Source organism: Herpailurus yagouaroundi, unplaced genomic scaffold (genome assembly GCF_014898765.1).
Source record: "Herpailurus yagouaroundi ecotype Mexico unplaced genomic scaffold, PumYag 28, whole genome shotgun sequence".
In the NCBI taxonomy this organism is placed as follows: Eukaryota; Metazoa; Chordata; class Mammalia; order Carnivora; family Felidae; genus Herpailurus; species Herpailurus yagouaroundi.
In genome coordinates this window covers 31450169-31473263 of record NW_024412376.1, presented here as the reverse complement: position 1 = coordinate 31473263, position 23095 = coordinate 31450169, and the positions used below count along the sequence as shown (strand labels likewise).

General features: G+C 37.5%; 2 protein-coding genes across 12 annotated transcripts in view; one reads left to right on the top strand and one right to left on the bottom strand.

Moving 5' to 3' along the window:
- The window catches only part of CUNH4orf46 (chromosome unknown C4orf46 homolog), an 89388-nt gene that overhangs the window by 13720 nt on the left and 52573 nt on the right, over positions 1-23095 (bottom strand). For all 4 annotated transcript variants that reach the window (XR_005789031.1, XM_040471553.1, XM_040471547.1 and 1 more), the window contains exon 3: positions 3475-3596. Coding sequence is in view for 3 of the 4 variants with exons in the window: in XM_040471553.1 (XP_040327487.1) it covers positions 3475-3596 (122 nt within the window). In the remaining variant the exon portion in view is untranslated. The remainder of the gene's footprint in view (positions 1-3474; positions 3597-23095) is intronic.
- RXFP1 (relaxin family peptide receptor 1) overlaps positions 1-23095 on the top strand; it is a 116723-nt gene that overhangs the window by 52472 nt on the left and 41156 nt on the right. For 6 of the 8 annotated variants that reach the window (XM_040471543.1, XM_040471540.1, XM_040471541.1 and 3 more), the window contains exons 3-5: positions 9142-9240; positions 12867-13053; positions 18638-18709. In XM_040471543.1, the coding sequence (XP_040327477.1) occupies positions 9142-9240; positions 12867-13053; positions 18638-18709 (358 nt within the window). Of the gene's footprint in view, positions 1-9140; positions 9241-12866; positions 13054-18637; positions 18710-23095 lie in introns of those variants that run through there. The other 2 variants (XM_040471542.1, XM_040471544.1) reach the window with 2 other exon arrangements.

Sequence of the window (23095 nt, the reverse complement as noted above, 5' to 3'; positions counted from 1 at the left end):
AAGGCATCAGGTCAGGCTTGTAAAAACCTAGATTGCTCCTCCCTCCTCCCCCCATCTACAGTTTCTGATTCAATGTCTCTGGAGTAAGACTCAAGAATTTCCTTTTGTTTGAAGTCCCCAAGTGATGCTAATGCTGCTAGTCCTGGATCTACACTTTGAAAACCAAGTGATCTAGACAGACTCTTTCTTGTGCAAATGAGAAAACAAACACTTTCCAAAATGTATGGCATCTTAGGGGTGCCTGGGTGGCTCGGTCGGTTAAGCATCCGACTTCGGCTCAGGTCATGATCTCACGGTCCGTGAGTTCGAGCCCCGCGTCGGGCTCTGTGCTGACAGCTCAGAGTCTGTCTGGAGCCTGTTTCGGATTCTGTGTCTCCCTCTTTCTCTGCCCCTCCCCTGTTCATGCTCTGTCTCTCTCTGTCTCAAAAATAAATAAACGTTAAAAAAAATTTTTTTTAATAAAAAATAAATAAATAAACAAAATGTATGGCATCTTATAACAAGAATTAAACAAAATTAAAAATACCTCTTTTTAAAAAAATTTTTTAACGTTTATCTTATTTATTTTGAGAAAGAAATAGAGCAAGCAGGGGAGAGGCAGAGATAGAGGGAAAGAGAAAATCCCAAGCAGGCTCGGTGCAGTCAGGACAGAGCCCCACAGGGGCTCGAACTCATAAACTATGAGATCATGACCTGAGCTGAAATCAAAAGTCAGACACTTAACCGACTGAGCCACCCAGATGCCCCTAAAGATATTTCTTTAATGCCTGTGCTCTCTTTCATCATATTAGCATGCATTATTAATCCTAAGTGGAGATATAGGATGCAGCATTTCCAAATGTATTTCACCACAGAGCTCTCTCCTCAAGGAGGATCCTGGGAAACTATTTGAGGAAAGCCCAATATAGCACCATAACAAATTAGTGCATTTTAAGAAACTTGGACCTTTCCCATTCCCATCCAGACCTCATCCCTCGAACCACCCCCACCCCTATATTTCTGCCCCAGTGCCAGAAGAATCTGAGAGCATGGGAGGGGCAGGTACATTGTCCAGAATACAAATCATTGTGTAATCCACTTTTCCATAAAACTAAAATTATAACGGGTACCTGGCAGGCTTGGTCGGTGGAGCGCGTGACTCTTAAACTCAGTGTTGTAAATTCAAGCCCTACATTTGGGCTTAAAAATAAAATCTTTAAAAAAACTAAATTATAACAAATACTTGATGCAAGTGAAATGATGTTTTAGTATTTCATATACTTCATATACTTTAGAGGAGCTAGTAAGAGCCATATTTTAAATATATTTAAAGTAGCTTTGTAGTCACTGAAGTATATAAAAAATGCATAGGTTTATAAGATTATTTCCTACTATACTGCCATAAGGAGATAAAATGCATATAGAAATAAGTAGAGTATGAAGCAGATTACAATAAGCATAATAAGAAAAATATAAGCAATTTAAGTAAATTATAAGTAATTATATAAATAACTATATATACATATGTAAATTAAGGACCACTTGCAATCTTATTGGAGTGTTTGAGCTACTCATTATTAACAATCAACAACTTTGCTAAAGAAAAGAAGTATGCCTCTTCTGATGGACAAGATTTTTGTGTGACTAAATTAGCTGTGCTCTACTGCAGTGGGAGAAGGTCTCCAGCTAACTAGGGTGAATTTCATAACGCAGTTCTCCCAAAACTTGTTCTAAGACTCACATGGGACACCAGTGGAAACTGTGGATTCCTAGACCCCATACTAACCAAACAAATCAGAATCTACAGTAGAAGATCCTGGAAAATTGTGTTTTTGATAAGTGCTCCAGTTCCCAAATTTTATTGTAGAATAAGAGAGACTGGGTTTTCTCTGAGGAGTCTTTGAGGGTAGAGCCTCATTCATTCATTTATTCATTCACTCACTCAGTTAGCAAATATGTACTGAGCTAATGTGGCATACACCACCAGATTTTTCTTCATCTGTGTCATTAATTTTTATTTACATTGTTAAATAACAAATATTCAACTGAATAAACTGATCAAATTGGCTTTATGTAAGGATTCATGAATCAAGCAGCATCCAATATAGCAGGTAGAAAGAAGTTCCTTTGAGCTGCAGAAAAGGAAAAGTTTCTAAAGACAGAGGAGGAAAAAAAAAAAAGGAAATAATTAACCAAGAATGCATTGTTTTAGGCAAGGTTGCCCTACTAAGAGAAACAGAGGGGGTTTATCAGTGGATTATCTCCTAGTGCTGACCAGGAAATTTCAAATTGACTGGTTAAAGGTCACATTCCTGGGGAGTTAAGACTACAATTAGGTTAGGTATTAAGTCTTGCTTTGCTGATTTGGGCATTAGCACAAGTGACATTATTTGGAGTCTGCTGTCTCATTTTTAACAATAGTATCATTCCATCATTTTTTAGCTAGAAAAAATTCTTTTTCAATAAACATTTATATTGTTAATCAACACTATTATTCACTCAGCAATACATAAGGAAATGATACGCCCTAACACAATGGTCATCTAGTAAAGTGCTCATTATATGACCTTATGATGCACACAAAAAAACCAGACAACCAAACTTTAGTGGGATCATTACCAAAGTATGAAAAACCATTCTGCTCACTGCCCCAAACATCCTTAAGAATGAAGGATTTAAAATATAGAAGCACATATTCCAAAAGCTGTTTTCTTAAAAATGCTAACTTTCCAACTTTGCAATTTTGGCTATAATTCCTATGTTCTATATTCCTGCCTTCTGGTGGGGGGAAGTAATGAGTGGGAAGAAGCAAATGCTTTGGGAAGGCAGAAAGAAAGGTAAAAACTAATTCCTAAAAAGCTTGTGTGTTTGAAGATGTTGCTGTTTAAAAAGAGATCGTCCCAAAAAAGATATGCTCTATCTAGGGAAGTATAAGCAGGTTTGTCTTGCTTCTTTCTGCATTCTAAAAGTACCCACATCTATACTAATATCACATCTCTTTCCTTTTTTTTTTTTTTTGACTGTGTGTGTGTGTGTGTGTGTGTGTGTGTGTGTGTGTGTGTGAGTGTGAGTGAGTATGTTGTGTTGAGGTACAATAAGGTAGAAAAGGAGAAAAAAGGAGTAGGATTAAGAAAATGAAAAGAGAAGCAGCATAAATAACTACACATGTCAATTTGTTGGACTCAATCATTGCAACCAAGGCCACAGAGTGAACCTCTTAAAATAGAGAGCAATGGTGAGGGACAAAGTATTAGCACAGGGTGCCGAGCCCATGATTTTAAGCACTGAACTATCAGTTAATGGTAAAAAATGCGGCAAATTGAAATAGTTCAGGTGTAAAAATTCAGTTCCATACAGGGCCTGCTAAAGAACCAGAGTGAAAGAAAATCAACATCTACTGGCACTCACCCCATCCCTGATCTCATAAATTTCCCAGCAGCAGTGAAACACTAACCATAGAAACAGCCCTGTGTTTCTGGAATGCTGTCACCTCACCTCATTTCCATTGCTGTTTTCTGAGGTCTGGGCGGATGTGTCAGGAACATGAACATGAACATGAAGGTGGGGCAGGGGGTGTCCTCCTCCTCCTCCTACAAAGCCAACAAGGCGCTGGCAGCCTGAAAGGAGAAATTCTTCAGACCTTTGCAAACCACTTCTGCCTTTGCTCTCTAGATACACAACAAGCTTGTTTATAAAAATAATCAGTGCCTCAACATAGCCAGAGCCAAATGACTTATCTTACATGTCTTATTTATAACATGTAAATGTATAAAAAATTATAGCATAAATCTATAAAAAAATTTATTTTTTAAATTAATGTTTTAGTAATACTTTAATGATTTACAATGTTTTCATTGATTCCATAAGTAGCAATAGTGATGAGCTTAAATTCCAGTTAATAACTACTTCTGGTTGTTATTTAGATGAATTTTTGGGGATGCCTGCGTGGCTCAGTTGATTAAGCATCTGACACCAGCTCAGGTCACCATCTCATGGTTAGTAAGTTCGAGCCCCGCATTGGGCTCTGTGCTGTAAGCTCAGAGCCTGGAGGCTGCTTCGGATTCTGTGTCTCCCTCTCTCTCTGCCCTACCCCTTCTCACACTCTGTCTCTCAAAAATAAGTAAATGTTAAAAAAAATTAATAAATGAATTTTTGTATAATTCACACAATTCTGATATAAGAGCCTCAATAATGGAAATGAAATAGACAACAGAAAAATAAGCAATAAATAGTATTGGTTAAATATTTAAAGCCAATGTCACACAAAAGCTGAAATTCTGTAGGTAGACTATGTATTGATAAATCATCTATTTGGCCTAGGAAAGAAAAATTTTTAATTATTTTATTATTTAACTCTTTAGTAAATTTTGATAATCTGTTTCACTTAAACATCTTAGAAGCAGTTTTTCCATCTGTAAATGAAGTGACAATAGTGACCAAATAGAATTATGAGGATAAAATAAAGTACCTAGTACAATGTAGTAGGTATTTGCTAAACACAAGTTCTCTCAGAGCTAAGTGCTAATATTCAATTTCTCTGTTAAAATGGGAGAATTAAAATCTCTCACAGAATCCTCCTTTCTTATATCTAAAGATATGAACCAAGTTTTTTAAAGCAAAACCTTGCCAAAAAATCAACAAACACAGCCAAACCAGGAAAGGGGGAAAGCCAATGCCGTAAACCAAAACCGGACAGCCAAGGAAACAAATAGGTAATTCTGAGCCCAGAAGAATAGATCATTTTGTAAGGCTCTTAAACCTATCCCTAGAACTCATATTAGAGATGCAGAAAAATGTTGGAAAATGTCATCATTTCTGTAGTGAGACCACAAAATTAAACTACACCAAAGCTCATAGTTTCAGAAAAAATGCACTGCTTTGTTCTCACACTTGAGATTCCACCTGGGCTCCCAAAATGCTATAAATGTCCAACCACACTTAAACCATATTTTAATCCAATAATTCAAAAGGTCTCTGTATCTATCAGGGTTTAATGGAAAAACCAGAACCCATTCTAGGTATGTTAAACAGAATTTAGATACAAAATTCCCGGTAAGGCTGGAAGAGTGGGCATCAGCAAGGCTCCCATTGGTGCCATTGAATCCAAGAACACATCAACATAGCTGCAATCCAAAGACTGAGACAGTGACTACCCCAATCACTGCTGATCCTGCTGTCCCTACCACTAACACAACTGCCTCTTCACACAGAGCTGGTAATACTCGAATTGTCATGCTACTGCCATAAGTGCCTCTTAACACAGTGTCTCTGTTTTAGACATAGCAGCAGGAAAATGATCTCTACCTTTCTTCAGTCAACCAAAATATGTGTGAGTGCACATGATCCTGGCTGTAAAGAAGATGTGAAATGTTGTGAGCTTTGCAGTCTCTACTTTCCAGGAACACACCAATGAAGCGGGAGTTGAACAGAGGTTGAGCAAGCCAATCTACAGTATCCACCATAGGTCCATTTCAGTTCTACAATACATGGGCCATGTCCCTCATAATCCACCCCTTTGGTGACTCAATGCCCATAAGTGTTTGCCTCTTGACTTTATTTATTTATTTTTTATTTTTTTCAACGAACGTTTATTTTTTTTGGGACAGAGACAGACAGAGCATGAACGGGGGAGGGGCAGAGAGAGATGGAGACACAGAATCGGAAACAGGCTCCAGGCTCTGAGCCATCAGCCCAGAGCCTGACGCGGGGCTCGAACTCACGGACCGCGAGATCGTGACCTGGCTGAAGTTGGACGCTTAACCGACTGCGCCACCCAGGCGTCCCGCCTCTTGACTTTATTTAGTCTATGGCAACAATGAGTCTTGATTCCGGTCAACAATCTGGCAAACTACTGCTTGAGCCAGCACACTGAATCCAGAAACCTGTGTTAATTAGCTGTGCTCAAAGTTATAGTCCCTCCTCCTAGTATAGTATACTTAGAAATTGTTCCCAAACAATTCCCTTGAGTTTCTGCTTATTTAAAATAGCAAAATCTTTTGGTATGTAGATCTTCTTTTTCTGAGTCCAACTTGTGCTTGGCTTCTTGGGTGTGTTAGGATCTGATTCTAGTTATAATAGTCTGGGAAGCAGAAAAGAATACTCAAAATGTGGGGCCCTTTGAAGAGACCTCGAAAGTTATTTACCTCAAGTAAAGTAACTAGCATGTCTCCAACAGACTACAACCAACCCTATGGGACAGGGAAGGGAGATGTTTTTGCAGACAGGAAAGGTTCCATGGGATGGACATTCAAAGGATTTAAATTCAACTCAACGTACTCAAATGTCCCATTATAATTTGCAGGGCTTCTCTCCTTCCAAATCAGTGTCCTAATGTTCACTTAAAAGAGATAGTAAAACATGAATTCAGCTTATGCTGTAACCTTTGTAATCCACTGGATCAGAGTCTATCAGATTTGAGGTTACATCAATCCTGAGATCACAAGAGATAAAAGATTATCTTAGAGTGATCATGGAAGCTCAGTAGTTCTCTGAACTTTTTCATACCGATAAGCTTGAACCAAAACCCTGGGCTTATCATTTTCTAGCTTTAATCTCCCCAGGACATCTCCATAGCTATCTTATTTCACAACGCTAGAAATTTCTCATTTTCATTCTAATGATTTACCATAGCAACTACTGTGCCAGAGTGTAGCCTTCTAAGAGGCACATCATAAGGAAGCCATAAGTGATCATTGAAGTCACTTCTTTGTCACAGTGTGACATAAACTTTGAGAGTCCCATTTTCTAATAGTAACAGTATTGCCATTATCTTCAACACCAACCAGTTCAAATCATCAATCTAATGTTTCCATCCTTGAGAGCATTATCTGCAATCCCTTCTAGAAGGAAGAAACAGAAACCACTCTCGTTTGGGGTGGGGGGGGACTTAAGAAAAAGCAGATTTCATGCTAGGAAGAAGGTGTTTATAGAATCACTGTTAAGGCTATAGAAGCAAGAATCAGGAGTGGAGAAAAAACACCATAATTGCAAGCCCAAGATCAAGAAGTACTAGTGACATTCTGTCACTGTCACTAGTACTGCTAATAATCTCTTTACTTGTGAAACTGAACCCTGAGACTGGTTGCAGTAGCTGCCCCAACTCCCACTATATACCCACAAGACTGGTATCTATAAACTTCCGATCTCACATGCGTGCATTCAAATGGAAGAACTTATCTGTAACAAGAACCCTAGTTGCTAAAGGTATGGAAAACATAGATTTGAGCTACCAACTTCTAAAGAACAAGAAAGCATTCTAAACCCAGTATAGAACAAAGGAGAAACAAACTGCACAAAATCTACCACAGACTCAATAGCTTGTAGTCTCTATTTGGCTGTATAACCTCAGTCTTTCCAATTTCCTCCCATTCTTCCTGTTTCTCTAAGATACCATCCTCATGGTGTCAGAGGCTGGGGAGGCACCTTGAACTGATACCTGGGTATTCAGTGGATGGTATTTTCTGTTTCTAGGATGTTGTTCCTGGCCATCTAGTTACTGGTACCCATCTGGGGTCTCATGCTGAAGAGTGTGGTTGGTAAACTTGAGGGCCATCACTTATCTCCCTCTGAACTGAGATCTCATTATATTATTTTGCTACTTCTATTTTGAAATCTTCTGTAATAGACAAGTTTTAAAACTAAAGAGGCATGCTAAAGGAAGAATATTTTAAATACAATGTTTAAATAAACTTGTATTCAATTTTTCACTTTTAGTGGGATTTCTAAAAGCAAGACTAATTTTACAAGTATAAATAGCATTTATGCTAGACTTAATACTAATTTATAAAAACAGGAAAATTTTGGGGTGGCTGGGTGGCTCAGTCGGTTAAGCCTCCGACTCTTGGCTTCAGCTCAAGTCATGATCTCATGGTTTGTGAGTTTGGACCCTGCATCAGGCTCCATGCTGACAGTGCAGAGCCTGCCTGGGATTCTCTGTCTCCCTCTCTCTCTGCCCCTCTTCTGCTCTGTCTCTCAAAATAAATAAACTTTAAAATTTTTTAAAAAAACAAGAAAGTTTTATAGGTTTTATCATCTTCTCATATGTTTATGCATCCTTAAAGAGTCTTGGCAACATTCTGAAAAAATTTTAAAACCTCTGGAAAGAATCTCTGGAAGGCTTATACCATCTGCAAAGATGTCCAGAGAAGTTGCTCCTACACCCCCATGCAAAGTCCATTCTATCACATGATTGGCTTCCTTGTCTCTTATGTTTAGTATTAACTAAAAGGTCATAAGGAATTTTGTACGGTAAAATTATTTGTTTGGTTTTCTCCCCAAAGAAGGACTTTTATAATTTTTATGTTTTTTAATTTTGTTTATTGTTTATTTATTTTTGAGAGATAGAGACAGAACATGAGCAGGGAAGGGGCAGAGAGAGAGGGAGGCACAGAATCTGAAGCAGGCTCCAGGCTCTGAGCTGTCAGCACAGAGCCTGACGTGGGGCTTGAACTCTTGAACGGTGAGATCATGACCTGGGCCAAAGTCAGACGCTTTACCAACTGAGCCACCCAGGCACCCCAATTTTTATGGTTTTTGATACAAGAGCTTAATATCAAAATCAGAAAATATAAATGAGAAAATATGTAAGTACTCAGAAGATAATTCCTGTTAAAACCATCCATGACACCATGGTGCCCTTTAAAAGAGAGAACGAACGAACGAACGAGCAAAAGAAAGAAAGAAAGAGAAAGAAAGAAAGAAAGAAAGAAAGAAAGAAAGAAAGAAAGAAAGAAAAAAGTAAGCAACATGATCATGCTGGTCAGGTTCTCTTTTTCTTTAACAGTCATGATCATCTATCCATGTTAATACATCTCCAACATCAGTTTAAATGATAGAAGAGAGAATCATAATTAATATGCTAGGAACAGTATGCTGTGTATCAGTACTTAAGAAAGCACTATTTCTTAAAATGTGGTTCAAACACTACTTGCCAAAGAATCACCTACAGTGCCCATAGTGGAGATGTGGGGACCCATCTCAGACGTGTGAAATCAGGACCTCTAGGTGGGGGCCCAGAAATTTCCATTTCTCAACAAGCTCCCAGATGATGCTTGTCTCTCTTGTGACAATCACCTGTTTATTTTAAAGAGAGGACCTATTTTTCCCAACACACCAGAGTATTTCTGTTTTCTTGAATTTTCTGCTTTCTGATTTTTATTTTAGGAGACAACAATGGATGGCCTATACAATTTGACAAATACTTTGCCAGTTACTACAAAATGACTTCCTTGTATCACTTTGAGACACGAACATCTGAATGCCGTAAGTAATCAGAGGGATTGAGTCTCCTTTTCCATGAGTTCATAATAAGATATCATGTTTTTAAAAGTTGGATCCAACATATTTTTTAAAAGGTTAATTATAGTTTTCTAACTGCAAACTCTATCAGACATGTAGCCTTAATTTGAGAATTCTATTCAAAAGTGACTCAGGGATCCCAAGTAAAAAAAAACAATACATTATGCCAGATACTGTTATGAACAAAATTAATGTCTGTCAGTCAGGGTTGCTATTATATGTCCCTTTTTCACAATCACTATAGACTCTGATACAAAGGGAACTGTAGAAACAGAAGGGCAGAGAAGCCGTTTGGATTTTAATGTTTGCAAGTGAAAAAGCTTCTGGGGTCTAAACTACTTTAGAAATACAAAAAGGTCTCATTAATACAAGAGCTATTAATACAAGAGCTATAACCTGCTATGTTTAGTCGCATACTGAAAACTTCCAACACACAGGAGGGGCTGTGGGAGGGTATGACCTCAGGACGGACTCTGCAATATTTTAGAACATGAAGATCTTGTCAATTTTTCCTTTTAAATAATTTGTGTTTATTCTGATAAATTATGCAAATGTAAATTTGTGCCAGGGAGTTACAATTTGATCTTAGCTCTGCAAAACCTTGGTTAAATAGTTGGGGGTGGGAGTGGAGAGAATCCTTTACTACATTGTTTCCTTTATGTTCTATTACAAGTTGTAAAGTATAGTTTTTTTCTTAAGGTTTAATATTTTTTTTGTCTTCAGCATTCAGATGAGAATAATAAAAAACTACTACTAACAGTCCCCAATTTAAGGACCATACTTCTATCCTGCCAATCCACAGATTACAAGCAATCTGTCTCAGTCTAACATTTTCTCCTTGTACAGAAACCAAATTACTCGATCGTTGAAAAGCTAAAACTTTTTGAGAATGAAAAAGGTAACAGGTATAATTTAACTGCTAATAGAATAAAAACAAAAAACAAACAAAAAAAAAACCTAATGAATTATGCCATGTTATCTCAAAACATGGATTTTATTTTTTTGTTTTATTGTATAGCCTTTCCTGAGTCTATAGACTCAGAGGCTACCAGCACTAACTTGCTGGTGCATTACTTATCTTTTTTATTTTAACATAGTTGAAATATCCTGTATAAACCATTTGTATCATATTTTCACTTAGCATTTTGACATAATCAGGTATCCATGCTATTATAAGCTCTTTTTGAATATACTATATATTTTTAAGTGTCATAATTTGCTTACTCATTCTTTGATTGTTGGATATTTTGGTGTTATTTTTTTTTCATTTTTCCCTATTACAGGTAACCCTGTAATCAACGTATATGAATTATTTTAACTCTGTCAATATAAAGAGAAAAAACACACTTCAAGTAATGCTAATTTCACTCCCTCCATTTTAACCCTTCCTAGTCTCACTCTCAGAACCTTCATCTTCTTTCCCAACCCACACCCTTCCTTCCCCACAACACTCACGTTAGACATGGCTGTAACTTGGAGACAGAATCCATTTTCAGAGATCCATAGCCAAAATGGTTACTTACAACCATAAAACTGTTTAAAAGTTCTTGGCGGAGACTGTTTACAAAAAACACAAAACCTAAGTTATGATTTTGATCTCTTGTAATCCTATAAAATAGTCTGCAGAGCTATTTGGGAGGAGAGGTAGAACACCTGTCATCCCATAGCTGAGCAAAGGGAAGTTTAGTAGGTCAAAGTCATCCACCACCTTTGTCATGGAAATCTCTAGTTTGCATTAAGACACGTTTCTACTCTCTGGAGGCTTTACAGTAAAGGTAAAAAACTGGAAGCCTACAAGCAGAAAATTCTCATAGAAAGTTTTCTTTGTTCTGTGATGTTTTAAAATATTTTAAATTGGCTATTATCATTTTTTAAAATAGGTACATAAGTACCTATGTATGACATTGTATTTCTGGCTTCTTTGAGAAAGTTGGTTGACTTGGCTACACATGTTCTTATCCTAATATGGCAACAGTTAGGAGAAGCTGTTCCACTGGGACATCTGGACAATGCCTACACCTATTTTGCCAGTCCCCTGGACATAAGAGTCTGTACCTCTACCATACAGGTTAGGGTTTCAAAGTAAACGTAGAGGGAAAACACTCCTCATTGTTCTCATTAATCAACCATTCCTATTATACTATTGAGCTATACGAACACATCATTGAAAGTCTAACAGACATTAGAACTATGAGGTCACATCTTTAAGACCATCACTACAGCCCCACAAGATGGCCAAAGGGATACATTCAACTCTTCCTCTTCCCAATGGCAGCAGTGAGAATAGAATGGCTGGCTATGCATTAAAAAAGTTCACTCCCAGGGGGCCTGGGTAGCTCAGTAGGCTCAATGTCTAACTTTGGCTCAGGTCATGATTTCACAGCTCAGGTCATGATTTCACGGTTGGTGGGTTCAAACCCCACATCAGGCTTGCTGATGTCAGCATGCAGCCCACTTTGGGTCCTCTGTTCCCTTCTCTCTCTGCCCCTCCTCCACTTGTGCGCTCTCTCTCTCAAAAATAAATGAAACATTTTTTTTAAAAGTTCACTCCCATACATGACATTTTTGACATCCTTACATCCCTATGTAATCCAATCCAAAAGAAGATCATAAAAAATCCTTTAAAGAACTCCTGAATTTTCCAGAAAAAAAAAAAGAATTCTACCAACACTATAATTCATGTTTAGTTCTCCTCTTTCTCGCTAGTTAAAAATGACTTAGTCTTCCATTAAGGGTTAGATTATGCTATTAATAAATACTTTATTTTTTAATGTTTTATTTACTTTTGAGAGAGAGAGAGAGAGCAAGCATGAGTGAGAGGGGCAGAAAGAGAGAGGGACAGAGGATCTGAAACAGGCTCTGCACTGACAGCAGCAAGCCCAGTTGGGGGCTCAAACTCATGAATGGTGAGATCATGACCTGAGTCGACGTCGAGGCTCACCTTTACTGAGCTTCCACCCAGGCACCCCGATAAATACTTTATTCTTAAGTAGCAGCTTTGACATGGACATTAAAGCCCATCACACACTGTCAGTCATGTGACCCCTGGACATAACCACTCTCCTTGTATGAGTAAAAGCAGATGACTTCATTCATTTTTGCAGCAAATGGAGAAGAGTAGTCTGCTATTTAAAAAAACAAAAAAATGGGGCGCCTGGGTGGCGCAGTCGGTTAGGCGTCCGACTTCAGCCAGGTCACGATCTCGCGGTCCGGGAGTTCGAGCCCCGCATCGGGCTCTGGGCTGATGGCTCAGACCCTGGAGCCTGTTTCCGATCCTGTGTCTCCCTCTCTCTCTGCCCCTCCCCCGTTCATGCTCTGTCTCTCTCTGTCCCAGAAATAAATAAACGTTGAAAAAAAAAAATTAAAAAAAAAATAATTAAAAAAAAAATAAATAAATAAAAATAAAAATAAAAAAATAAAAAAACAAAAAATGCGTGGGTTCATAAATTGTATGTGTTTTCTCATCTTAGTGTTCTAGCATCATTTTAACATTAAATTAAAAGCAAACTTTGTAAACTTAATTTAAAGCAGTGCCCAAATTGCTTAGGTAAAACAGGACATAACTTTTGTACTAAATAATTTTCTCATAGTTTCTCATTTCTTTCTTTTCATTACCCTCCTCTTCCTGGTCCCTCACTATCCCCATTCCTTACTACTTCCTCCTTATTCAGTGGTCGGTTCTGTGCCCGTGCCATGTCTTTGCCGAGGTTTAGAGGTTGACTGTGATGAGACCAATTTACGAGCTGTTCCATCAGTTTCTTCAAATGTGACTAAAATGTAAGTAGAAAAGAATGGCTTCAACCTGACAGCCAGAATAGCACCTGGAAAATTGTATCATACTTAAGGCCTTGTCATTATGAATGCATTTTTATTCAAAGATGATATCATTGTTCTCCATCAATTATAATGATTGCTGATATTTATTTTACATTTAGTAAATGCTAGGCCCTACTCTAAATTCATCTATATATTAATTTATTTGGTCCCTGATAATAATCCTATGAAGTATTTAGTGTCTCCACATTTTACCTAAACAAAAAATGTCATCATTTATGTGCAAGTAAAGAGAAAAGACTGCCAGTTAAACTATGATATAGAATTTTCTTATTACAAGAATGGACATTTATTGAAAGAGTTCTTTTAGACTTTGTTAGAAACATTCCTATCTACAAACAAGCACAAAAAGAAAAAAAGAAAAAAGAAAAAGAAAAGAAAAGAAGGGACAAAAACTGGATAAAATATTCCTAGAACTTCACATTTAAAATCTAATTCTTCTGAATCACATCTGACTGAGAGAGGTTGCTATTGTTTTTTTCCCAAGTAACTCAAACTTATATATATAAAAGAAAATTATCTTCACAATAAGTGGTTTGTTGATCCAGTAATAATTCCAATTCAACAAACTTTAGGAGCACAGTCACACACATTTGGCTGAAACTTTTCAAAAGCAATCAGTGGAGGATAGATATTTTCATCCAATATTTTTGCTGAGTTTTTTGTCTCACCCAAGTGTTTTTGTGCCTTATGGTTCTGGCTTTTGAGTATATGAAGACAAAATCGGAGTAATTCTTAAATTTACAATTACGGGTAAGTCCTGCCTTTGTCAACCCAAACCACATAACACACCAACTCATATGCTTGAAGTATAAGAGGTGGGGAGAGCTAGAGTTCAGAGTTCCTGTGGATAGTGGTGCCATCAAATTAACAGAATCTGGGAGGGTTTACTCAATTGATAGTGACCTGAGGAGTTTATTCAACTTGGTAATAAGCTAAGAATATCAAACGGGTGAAACCACAAAGACTTATTTTCCAAGGTAGGTGATAATCCCACCTGAACTAAGGCAAGCATTCTACCCTATCCCCAACTCACCTCGCTCTTTCTCGATAATTAGTCTTAGTATTTTACTAGAATTAAATAACAATCTGAGATTCCATGGAGAGTTGCCATGCTTTAAGTCATGACTGGACCTGTTCGGTATAAAAATTGATGATGATTGCATTCTATTTTCAAGGAAAAACATTGATCACCCCCACTGCTTGTATCAAATTAGCAGAAAATCAAAGAATACCCTGATGCTGCCGGTCCCATTTTTCACTTTCCTACAAGTAAGATTTGAATCTGTTCTTCTGCAACTTAACTAAACTTTGCATAAGAAAGGAAGAGATGGACAGAACTGGAGGAATTGAAGAAGATAGGCAATGACTAACCAGACAGTGTGTACCCCTAAAGAATACCTAAAGGCATTCTGATCCAAATTTAAATAAAAAACTGTTTTGGCTCAATGCATACATTCACACATCCATTCACACAAACATTCATAAAGAGGTGTGTGCAGTCCTGTGGGCCACCAGTTTTTAACCCTTGGTACAGAGAAAAAAAAAAAAAACTGGGATCAGCTCCTTGTGAATGACTGACTACAGGAAAACGAGAGAGAAGGAAGAGTCCAAGATGATTTCAGAGTTTCCCTCCTGAGTAAATAGAGTGATCCAAGAATGGGGACACTTGGTGACAGTAAGTGGCTAAGATTAGGACTCCAGTTTTAGATGGATTTTTCAACTTGAGGTTAACAGGACACTCAGCAGAAATTTTCAACAGGCATTTGGAGATGTAGAAATAAAGCTCAGGAGTTTATGTCTGTAACACTTTCTTTTCTGTTTTGTTAAAAAAAAATGCATTTTCTTGTGCTTTGGATTGAGCAGCTTGATTCAAGTTCCTCATTTCTACTTTTTTCTGGAGAAAGCTGACTCAGCATCATACTCACCCCAGTCTTTATTCAATTCCATAGAGAAAAGGAACACTAGGCTTTACAACAAATACATTAAAAGAGTAAATATCAAATTTTATTACTGAGTTCATTCCATATTTTGAATTGGAACTCTCATAGGGAAATGTCAGAAATGGACTAAATCATATATAAGTTTTGTTTTGTTTTTTTTTTTAATTTTTTTTTTCAACGTTTATTTATTTATTTTTGGGACAGAGAGAGACAGAGCATGAACGGGGGAGGGGCAGAGAGAGAGGGAGACACAGAATCGGAAACAGGCTCCAGGCTCTGAGCCATCAGCCCAGAGCCCGATGCGGGGCTCAAACTCACGGACCGCGAGATCGTGACCTGGCTGAAGTCGAATGCTTAACCGACTGTGCCACCCAGGCGCCCCCATATATAAGTTTTAAAGAAACCAATAATCCAGATAATATTTATTAAAGTTGGGGGGGGTACCTGGGGGGCTCAGTTAAGCTTCCAAGTTCGGCTCAGATCATGATCTCTCGGGTTTGTGAGTTCGAGCCCTGTGTCAGGCTCTGGGCTGCTTCAGATTCCGAGTCTCCCTCTCTCTCTGCCCCTCCCCCACTCTCACTCTTCTCTCTTCCTCTCAAAAATAAATAAGCATTTAAAAATGTATATATATTTATTGAAGTTGGGATTTTTAAGACATTTCACATAAATGCTAATGAGCAAAAGAGACAAACAGATAAACATGATTATTTATGCATTGTTCTAGCTTCCTAAACATTAATTTTGACTGCATGAGAGCTGACGATAAGATGCTGGAATTTAACCACTAAACCACATAATCGATTGTAAGAGCTTTCTTTATCAAAACTGCAGCTAGCTTTGACAATAGTAATTAAACTAAGTAGCTTCTCTCTTTCACACACACACACTTCACTTTGTGAAGAGTCAGACTTGGAATATTACATTTTAAAACTCAAGAATTTATTACATTAAAAAATTTGGAGTTTGTCCTATTCCGTGAGAATAATAACACCTACCTTTTTCCGTTTCAATAGGGTATTATGAAAATATCAAGAACGCTATTTGTAAAAATACTTGACATCACTTAGAAGGAAGTAGCCTATAAATCCTAGGCACTCTTAACAAAACACCAACTTCCTAAGAAACCATAGTTAGGAGTCCTTAAATGAGCTTTCCTTTCCTCCAGAGTAACCTTCCCACTCAGGTGAATTAGCTTTTCCTCTTTTATTCTCTCATTGAACCTCACCTGTGTCATCAGATTTCTTCCTTGTACTACAGTGGTTGGGGTTCTAATCTCTATCAGAGAAAGGGAAATGCCATAAGCTCCATGAGGGCCTACAAAATGGTTTTTCTATATATCCTCCAAAGTTCCCAATAGAGTATAATAAGCTCTTAACACTGTTTTTGAATTAAATTTATAAGAAAATATATATAATAAAAATAAAACAAGCTGATTGCTTTTTTAGCCTTGGGCTATAAAAGTGAAGTTACTTTCCAAAGAAAAATCTCTATTTATAGATAAAATATGTTCTTTTTCACCCCAATAGAATATAAGCTCTGAAGAACAGGGATATTACTGGTTATTTTCCAAAGTGCAAATGGAAGGCATTTAACATGTTTGTTGAGAAAATGAATGAATGCATGAATGAATGAGCACATTTTTGAAAGCACACTAAGATTTTGTCAATATTTTTAAATCAAACCCAAATATTCAACAGTTTATTTGTATACAACACAAACATTGAAACAGGATGTAAAGCAGAATTGAAGACCCAAGCCAAGGGAGAATGATTACTAGGAAGGGGATTCTCAATTAGCTAACATAAGAAATGAAAGAACATTTAGTGATAGCCTGGCAGCTAAGAATGATTTCAAGAGAGGATTAATAGTTAATCAACCTTTGGCACTCATTCATTAAAAAATTACTAAGTGACTGGTGTTTATATTCTAGAACAGTGTGTCTTAATTTTTTTTTCTTTTCATTACTGCCCCCCCCAAGCCTTTTTAGACATTGTTTTTCTGTTTGTCCCCTCCTGTGAAATTTTAATACTATATATCTGTTTATGTATACCTGTTCTTCATCCATTTAAAAAGGTAAGACTTTTTAAATTTTTTTTTTCATTCCTTTAGAACCAATTTTCACACCTTGGGGCAATAATACCTCCATTGAAAATACTTGCATTCCTAAACTCTAGAATAGCATTTCTCAAATTAGATTCCAAAAATGTGTCCTGGGGAATATGAGAAACTATTTTTATTTAAGAAGATTTCATTACCAAGTTTAAGCAACACTGGTCCAAAACCAACATAACAACTAACATTGGTAGTGCCTACTATACAACACTGTTATAACCCGAGTCCTTTATGTGGATCAAGTATCTCCAAGGGTTTATCCCACGGTGGTTAACCTCCAGACAATCGTCTGTTCCATTGTATTATATAAAGATAGTAATAATAATTGCATCATATTATTACAGTTCATCTAGTCCAAATCCATGCTTTCACAGTTAAAGACACTGACAAGGAATGATTATGTATGATTCATGATTCGTGCATAATCAATCAAGGAATGATTATGTATGATTCATGATTCCAGCTGTAATGATTTGCGTTTTGCCCTGTTTGGTTTGTTTTTTTGCTTCTTTAATTTTGTTCCTACTACCTTACATTGCTTTTCCTTAACAGATTAAAGGTTTAGGTCCATCCCAATACAGCCACAATTATGTGGACCTGATTTGTGTCAAGCTGCATATCAAATTGTGATACAAGGGGAAAACTTTCTATACAATTTACTAGAAACAAATAAAATCACTTATTGAATAAAGACAGCTCAACTGTACTTCCCAACTGACAGTTTCCTAACTAATTTTAAAAGGAAGTAGAGGGGCGCCTGGGTGGCGCAGTCGGTTAAGTGTCCGACTTCAGCCAGGTCACGATCTCGCGATCAGTGAGTTCGAGCCCCGCGTCAGGCTCTGGGCTGATGGCTCAGAGCCTGGAGCCTGTTTCCAATTCTGTGTCTCCCTCTCTCTCTGCCCCTCCCTCGTTCATGCTCTGTCTCTCTCTGTCCCAAAAATAAATAAACGTTGAAAAAAAATTTTTTTTAATAAATAAATAAATAAAAAGGAAGTAGAAATAAAACAACACAACACAAAAAAGCAAAAAATAAAGTGGGATGTGAGCAATGAAATATTGAAGAATATAAAATTACTTACGTACTTGAATGTGCTTTGCAGAAAACACTACTTTTATTGTCACTTCAAAATTGAGATTATAAACCTAATGTTTATTAACTAAAAAGAGAAAGGGAAAATGTAACTGAAAATTATTTTCCCAGTTTAATTATTTTTGTGTTTTGCCAGAATTACAATGTTGTAACCTAAATTTAAGAAAAGATAAATATCTTTAGTAACACAAAATTAACAGTTAGATCCAATTCAAATTGTCCTATGGATATGAACGTTAACGTCATGAAATAAAATGTTTCCTGAAAGCTGGTACCAAAGTAAATAAAGCTTATAATTATTTTATTTTAAATTTATTGTATTATTTGTAGTTTAAAAGTAATGAAGAAAAAATTTAAGAACCAAAATTTACATTTATTTCAGGTCACTTCAGCGGAACTTAATAAGAAAGCTTCCTCCTGATGGCTTCAAGAAGTACCATCACCTTCAGAAGCTGTAAGAAAAAGTTTAATCCCCAGTATTTAATTCACTAACATTGTTTTGGCATGTCTGTTTCTTCTTACATCTGTGGAGACCAACACTGTTCCGGTGCTTAAGTCTAATTCCTCTTCAGGAAATTATTTAGCTGGTAACTACCAGGTAACTTTTTTTTAGAGGTTCTAGAGGCCATTCTAGAAAAATCTCAGATACTTATTCCCAAAGAAACTAGAGCATATGAGCTATTACTTCTCCTGCCACACACTAGACTGTGAAGAACTTTCTTGCATACGTTTGCAAATTCGGTCTCCAACTAAGAGAGCAAATCATGGTGGTTTGATACCCCAGAGTATGTTGTCTGGGGGACTTAATTCCATTTTCACATCTGCCATGTAGGTTGAGTTTTCTTTTGGCCTCAAGTAGTATCTGACATGCTAGATTGCCATCAGTTTAGCATTTTCATACATACTCCAAAAATCCATAATGGCCCGGGTTATGTTTACCTAATATCTAGGCCAACTTTGTGACTAAATCATATCACACTTGAACTGCTGGGTTTAAATATCTTGTTCATGAATCACGCTATCTAGAAAAGATCTCAGAATTCTTCACTTCATTTTCATACCTATGTTGCTTTTGATTCTGGTTTTATACTGAAGAAACCTCACACATAGATGTATATCTGTATATTCTTCTTTAAGATAACAAATATGAGGCATGTGGGTGGTTCAGTCAGGTAAGTGTCTGACTCATGATTTCAGCTCAGGTCATGATCTCAGGGTTCATGAGTTTGAGCCCCACATCAGGCTCTGTGCTGACAGTGCAGAGCCTGCTTGAGATTCTCTCTCTCTGCCTTTCTCCCACCGTATACACTCTCTCTCAAAAATAAATAAATAAACATTTAAAAAATTAAGATTAAAAAATAGAAAGCAAAATCAGAAGAAATATTAATCTACTTCATTAAATGAAATATACTCAAAACCCAGATAATCTGAAAAAAAAGTATGTTTCATATTTAAAAATAAAAATTTCAATAAAAATTACTTTCAAAACTTTATTCTGGATGTTCAGCAATCAGCAGAGAAGAGCCTTTCAAAATTAGGCATTATATAAAATCTTCAAGAGGATGCTTCTGTATTCTATTTCCTGATTTTTGGAGTATGAAGAGTTTTTCTGATCTGTAGCACCACCTTATGTCCACATGTTTAAAAGGAATTAGGACTTCAAATTTAAATATCAAAATTCAGGTTTATGTAATGGTAGTTTAGCATTTTTCCATAATAAACATTTTAGCAATTTTTTTAAGATTTTATTTTTAAGTAATCTCTACACCCAACCTTACACCCACAACCCCAAGATCAAGAGTCATATGCTCTACTGACTGAGGCAGCCAGGAGCCCCAAATTAATTCTCAAATAGCCAATTTGTTATACCTAATAGATCAAAATAGCCTAATTACAAAAAAAAACAAATTCTACCTGGTTATTAGAGATAAGCTTTGCTCAACCTCCACACAATACAGTCTATTGCTTAGCAGATTATTAAAATAGTTAGAAACAAATAATACATGCTAAAGTTTCTCTGTGTATTAGTGAGGAAGATGCATCCCCTATTATGTGATTGGAACCATAACATGTTCTGTGAAATTGTTATATGCACAATAAACTTATAGTTTAACATAACTTATTGTGTAACATCGTACAAAGTTAGGTTTTCTTGCATGTTGCAGAAATAGAAGATCTTTTTTAGTCAAAATTTCTAATTAACTAAGAATTTGTTCGTATTGGTTTCTTCCTTATTGCTCCTAATATTTATAAATATATATATATAAACTTCAGAGTACCCTCAAGGACAACGATGGCCTATACTCAGAACAGGAAGTCAGGCTCAAAGCCTTACCTTGTCATTCCCTACAATCTGGGGCCAGTGCACGCAGAAATGCAAAGCTTTACAAGGATGCAGTTGATGCAATTTCTTGTGCTCTGGTCTCTGTTTCCTTTGACCTCCAATTAACACAGGCCAATCTAGTTAATTATATAAAACTACATTCTTGTCTTGACATGCTAGTCTAATTTATATTCTTCTAGTCTTTATTTTTATTCCTTTTTTTTCTTTTGTCATAAATACTTCTTATAAGTTTCTTCAAACACTTTTTAAAGCAAGACTTGGAGTGTCAAATTAATGAAATTGGAGCTGACTTGCTTAGCAGATTTGTGATTAACATGGAATATGATTTGGGGCCTTAAAGGTGTCACATTTTGTACTTTTGCCAGCACTATGCTAAACACCTATATTTCCATTATAGCAGGAAATGTTAAAAAGTCTGACTTCTGAGCCTGTTTGATAAGTGAGTGCCTTACTGTGCATTAAAGTTTCACTTATAGAAAATTCAAGGGGAGGAGTTAAATGGTGGAGCAGTAGGAAGACCCTCTGCTTGCCTCATCCCTCGAACACAGCCAGATAAATATCAAATCATTCTGAGCACCCAAGAAATCGATCTGAGGACTGAGACAGCAAGACTGCACAAGTAGAGGGAGAAAAACAGCCGCATCATGGAAGTTAGTTGCTGCAGAGAGTTGATTTGGGGGAGAAAAGAATTGCAAGGGCGGCAGAGGGGTAGGAGCCCTGATCACGGAGAGAGGAGAGAGATAAAGAGAGAGAGAGAGCATGAAAGCAGTGAACAGGGGATTGCACAAGAAAAACTCTTCCCCAAAACCATTGACTCGGAAAAGGAGAGGGGCTGACAATCACAAGTTTTTATAAGTAGTGGAGCTCAAAGTCTAAAGTTTTAGAGGTCTGTGAAATCACCACGGTCATTCCTAGTGGGTTTAGTGGTGCTCCTGTGGGGAAAGAGGGCAGAGGCTCAGGAGCAGACAGCATGCTCTGAGGATCCCCTAGGTCACACAGGGAGAAATAGTTCTGCTTGGAGTGCATTTGGGAGAGGCAGCACTGCCTCTCAGGGGACAAAAGAGAAGGTGGGTATCATTGAATGTTCCCATTAATTAGCATAGCAGCAGAGGCACTTACAGAAGGTAGCTAACCTAGAAGCCAGCTTTTGGGTGTGCTTTGTCATAAACTCCTAGCCCCCACGGTCGTGCATCTGCTTTTCTGGGAAAAACCAGCCCCAGCCACAGTGTGGCAAGACCCTCCTCCGGAGGATCAGCGTGGGTCTGTGCTATACTGCGTCCCTGAACTTGGAGCTTTGAAACTCACTCACATGCCTGAGATAAAACACAGGAGTACTGTGCTGCCAGAAGAATAGACGGCTTGGAAACAGAGAGGATGAACGCAGGGTTTCTGATGGAAGAAGCCTGAGACACAAGAGAGGAGACTGTTTGCTCTTCTGTAAAGGTTTCCTGAACAGCAACAGGCATGAACTCCCCTCTCTAGAGATGACAGAGTGGGGGATGCCATTTTCCCTCTGCCCATCAGCACTTCTGTGAGCAACACAGCACCCCCAGCTTACACTAAGCCTCATCCCAATATGTCCTGCGGGGTCATCTTTACAAAGGCAAGTCTGCCTGAGAACCAGTTCAGCAGGCCTCTCCCCCAGAAGACTAGCACAAACCCCCCTGCAAATACCAAGTCCGCTGATCATAGAGTGTGCAAAGCCTCAGCTCTGGGGGATATAGGATCTAGCCTTTTTTTTTTTAATGTTTATTTATTTTTGAGAGAGAAAGAGAGAGAATGAGTGGCGGAGGGACAGAGAGAGGGGACAGAGGATCCAAAATGGGCTCTGCACTGACAGGCTGACAGCAGAGAACCCAATGTGGGGCTCAAACTCACGAACTACAAGATCATGACCTGAGCTGAAGTTGGAAGCTTAACCAACTGGGCCACCCAGGCACCCCAGGATCTAGCCTTTTCTAACAAGCAGACCAAAACATCTCTAGTTAAAACACGCCAAACACTGGACCAGGTCCAAATACTCCACATTGCAGGCAGGGAGAAACTCTGCAGAGGACTGATCTAAGAGAAAGAGCAGCCAAATCACAATAGCAGAAAGCACAGAACATAACACCAAAAAAATGTCCTGAAGTACCAGGCCGTGGACAGTATGACTTCTTCTTAATATAACCATTACTCTCAGAAGCAGGAAACAAAACAGGTTTTCCTAACACACAGTAGACAGAGGTCTAGGCAAAGGCCAAGATGGACGACTTCATCCAAAAAGAAAAACTGGAAGATGTAATGGGCAGGGATCTAATCGAAACAGATATAAGTAATATGTCTGAACCAGAATATAAAGCAACAATCATGAGTATACTAGCTGGCCTTGAGAAAAGCATAGAAGAAACCAGAGAGAACCTTACCACAGATATAAAAGAACTAAAAACTAGTAAGGCCTAATAAAAAAAATGTTATAACCGAGATGCAAAACTGACTGGATGTAGTGACAACAAG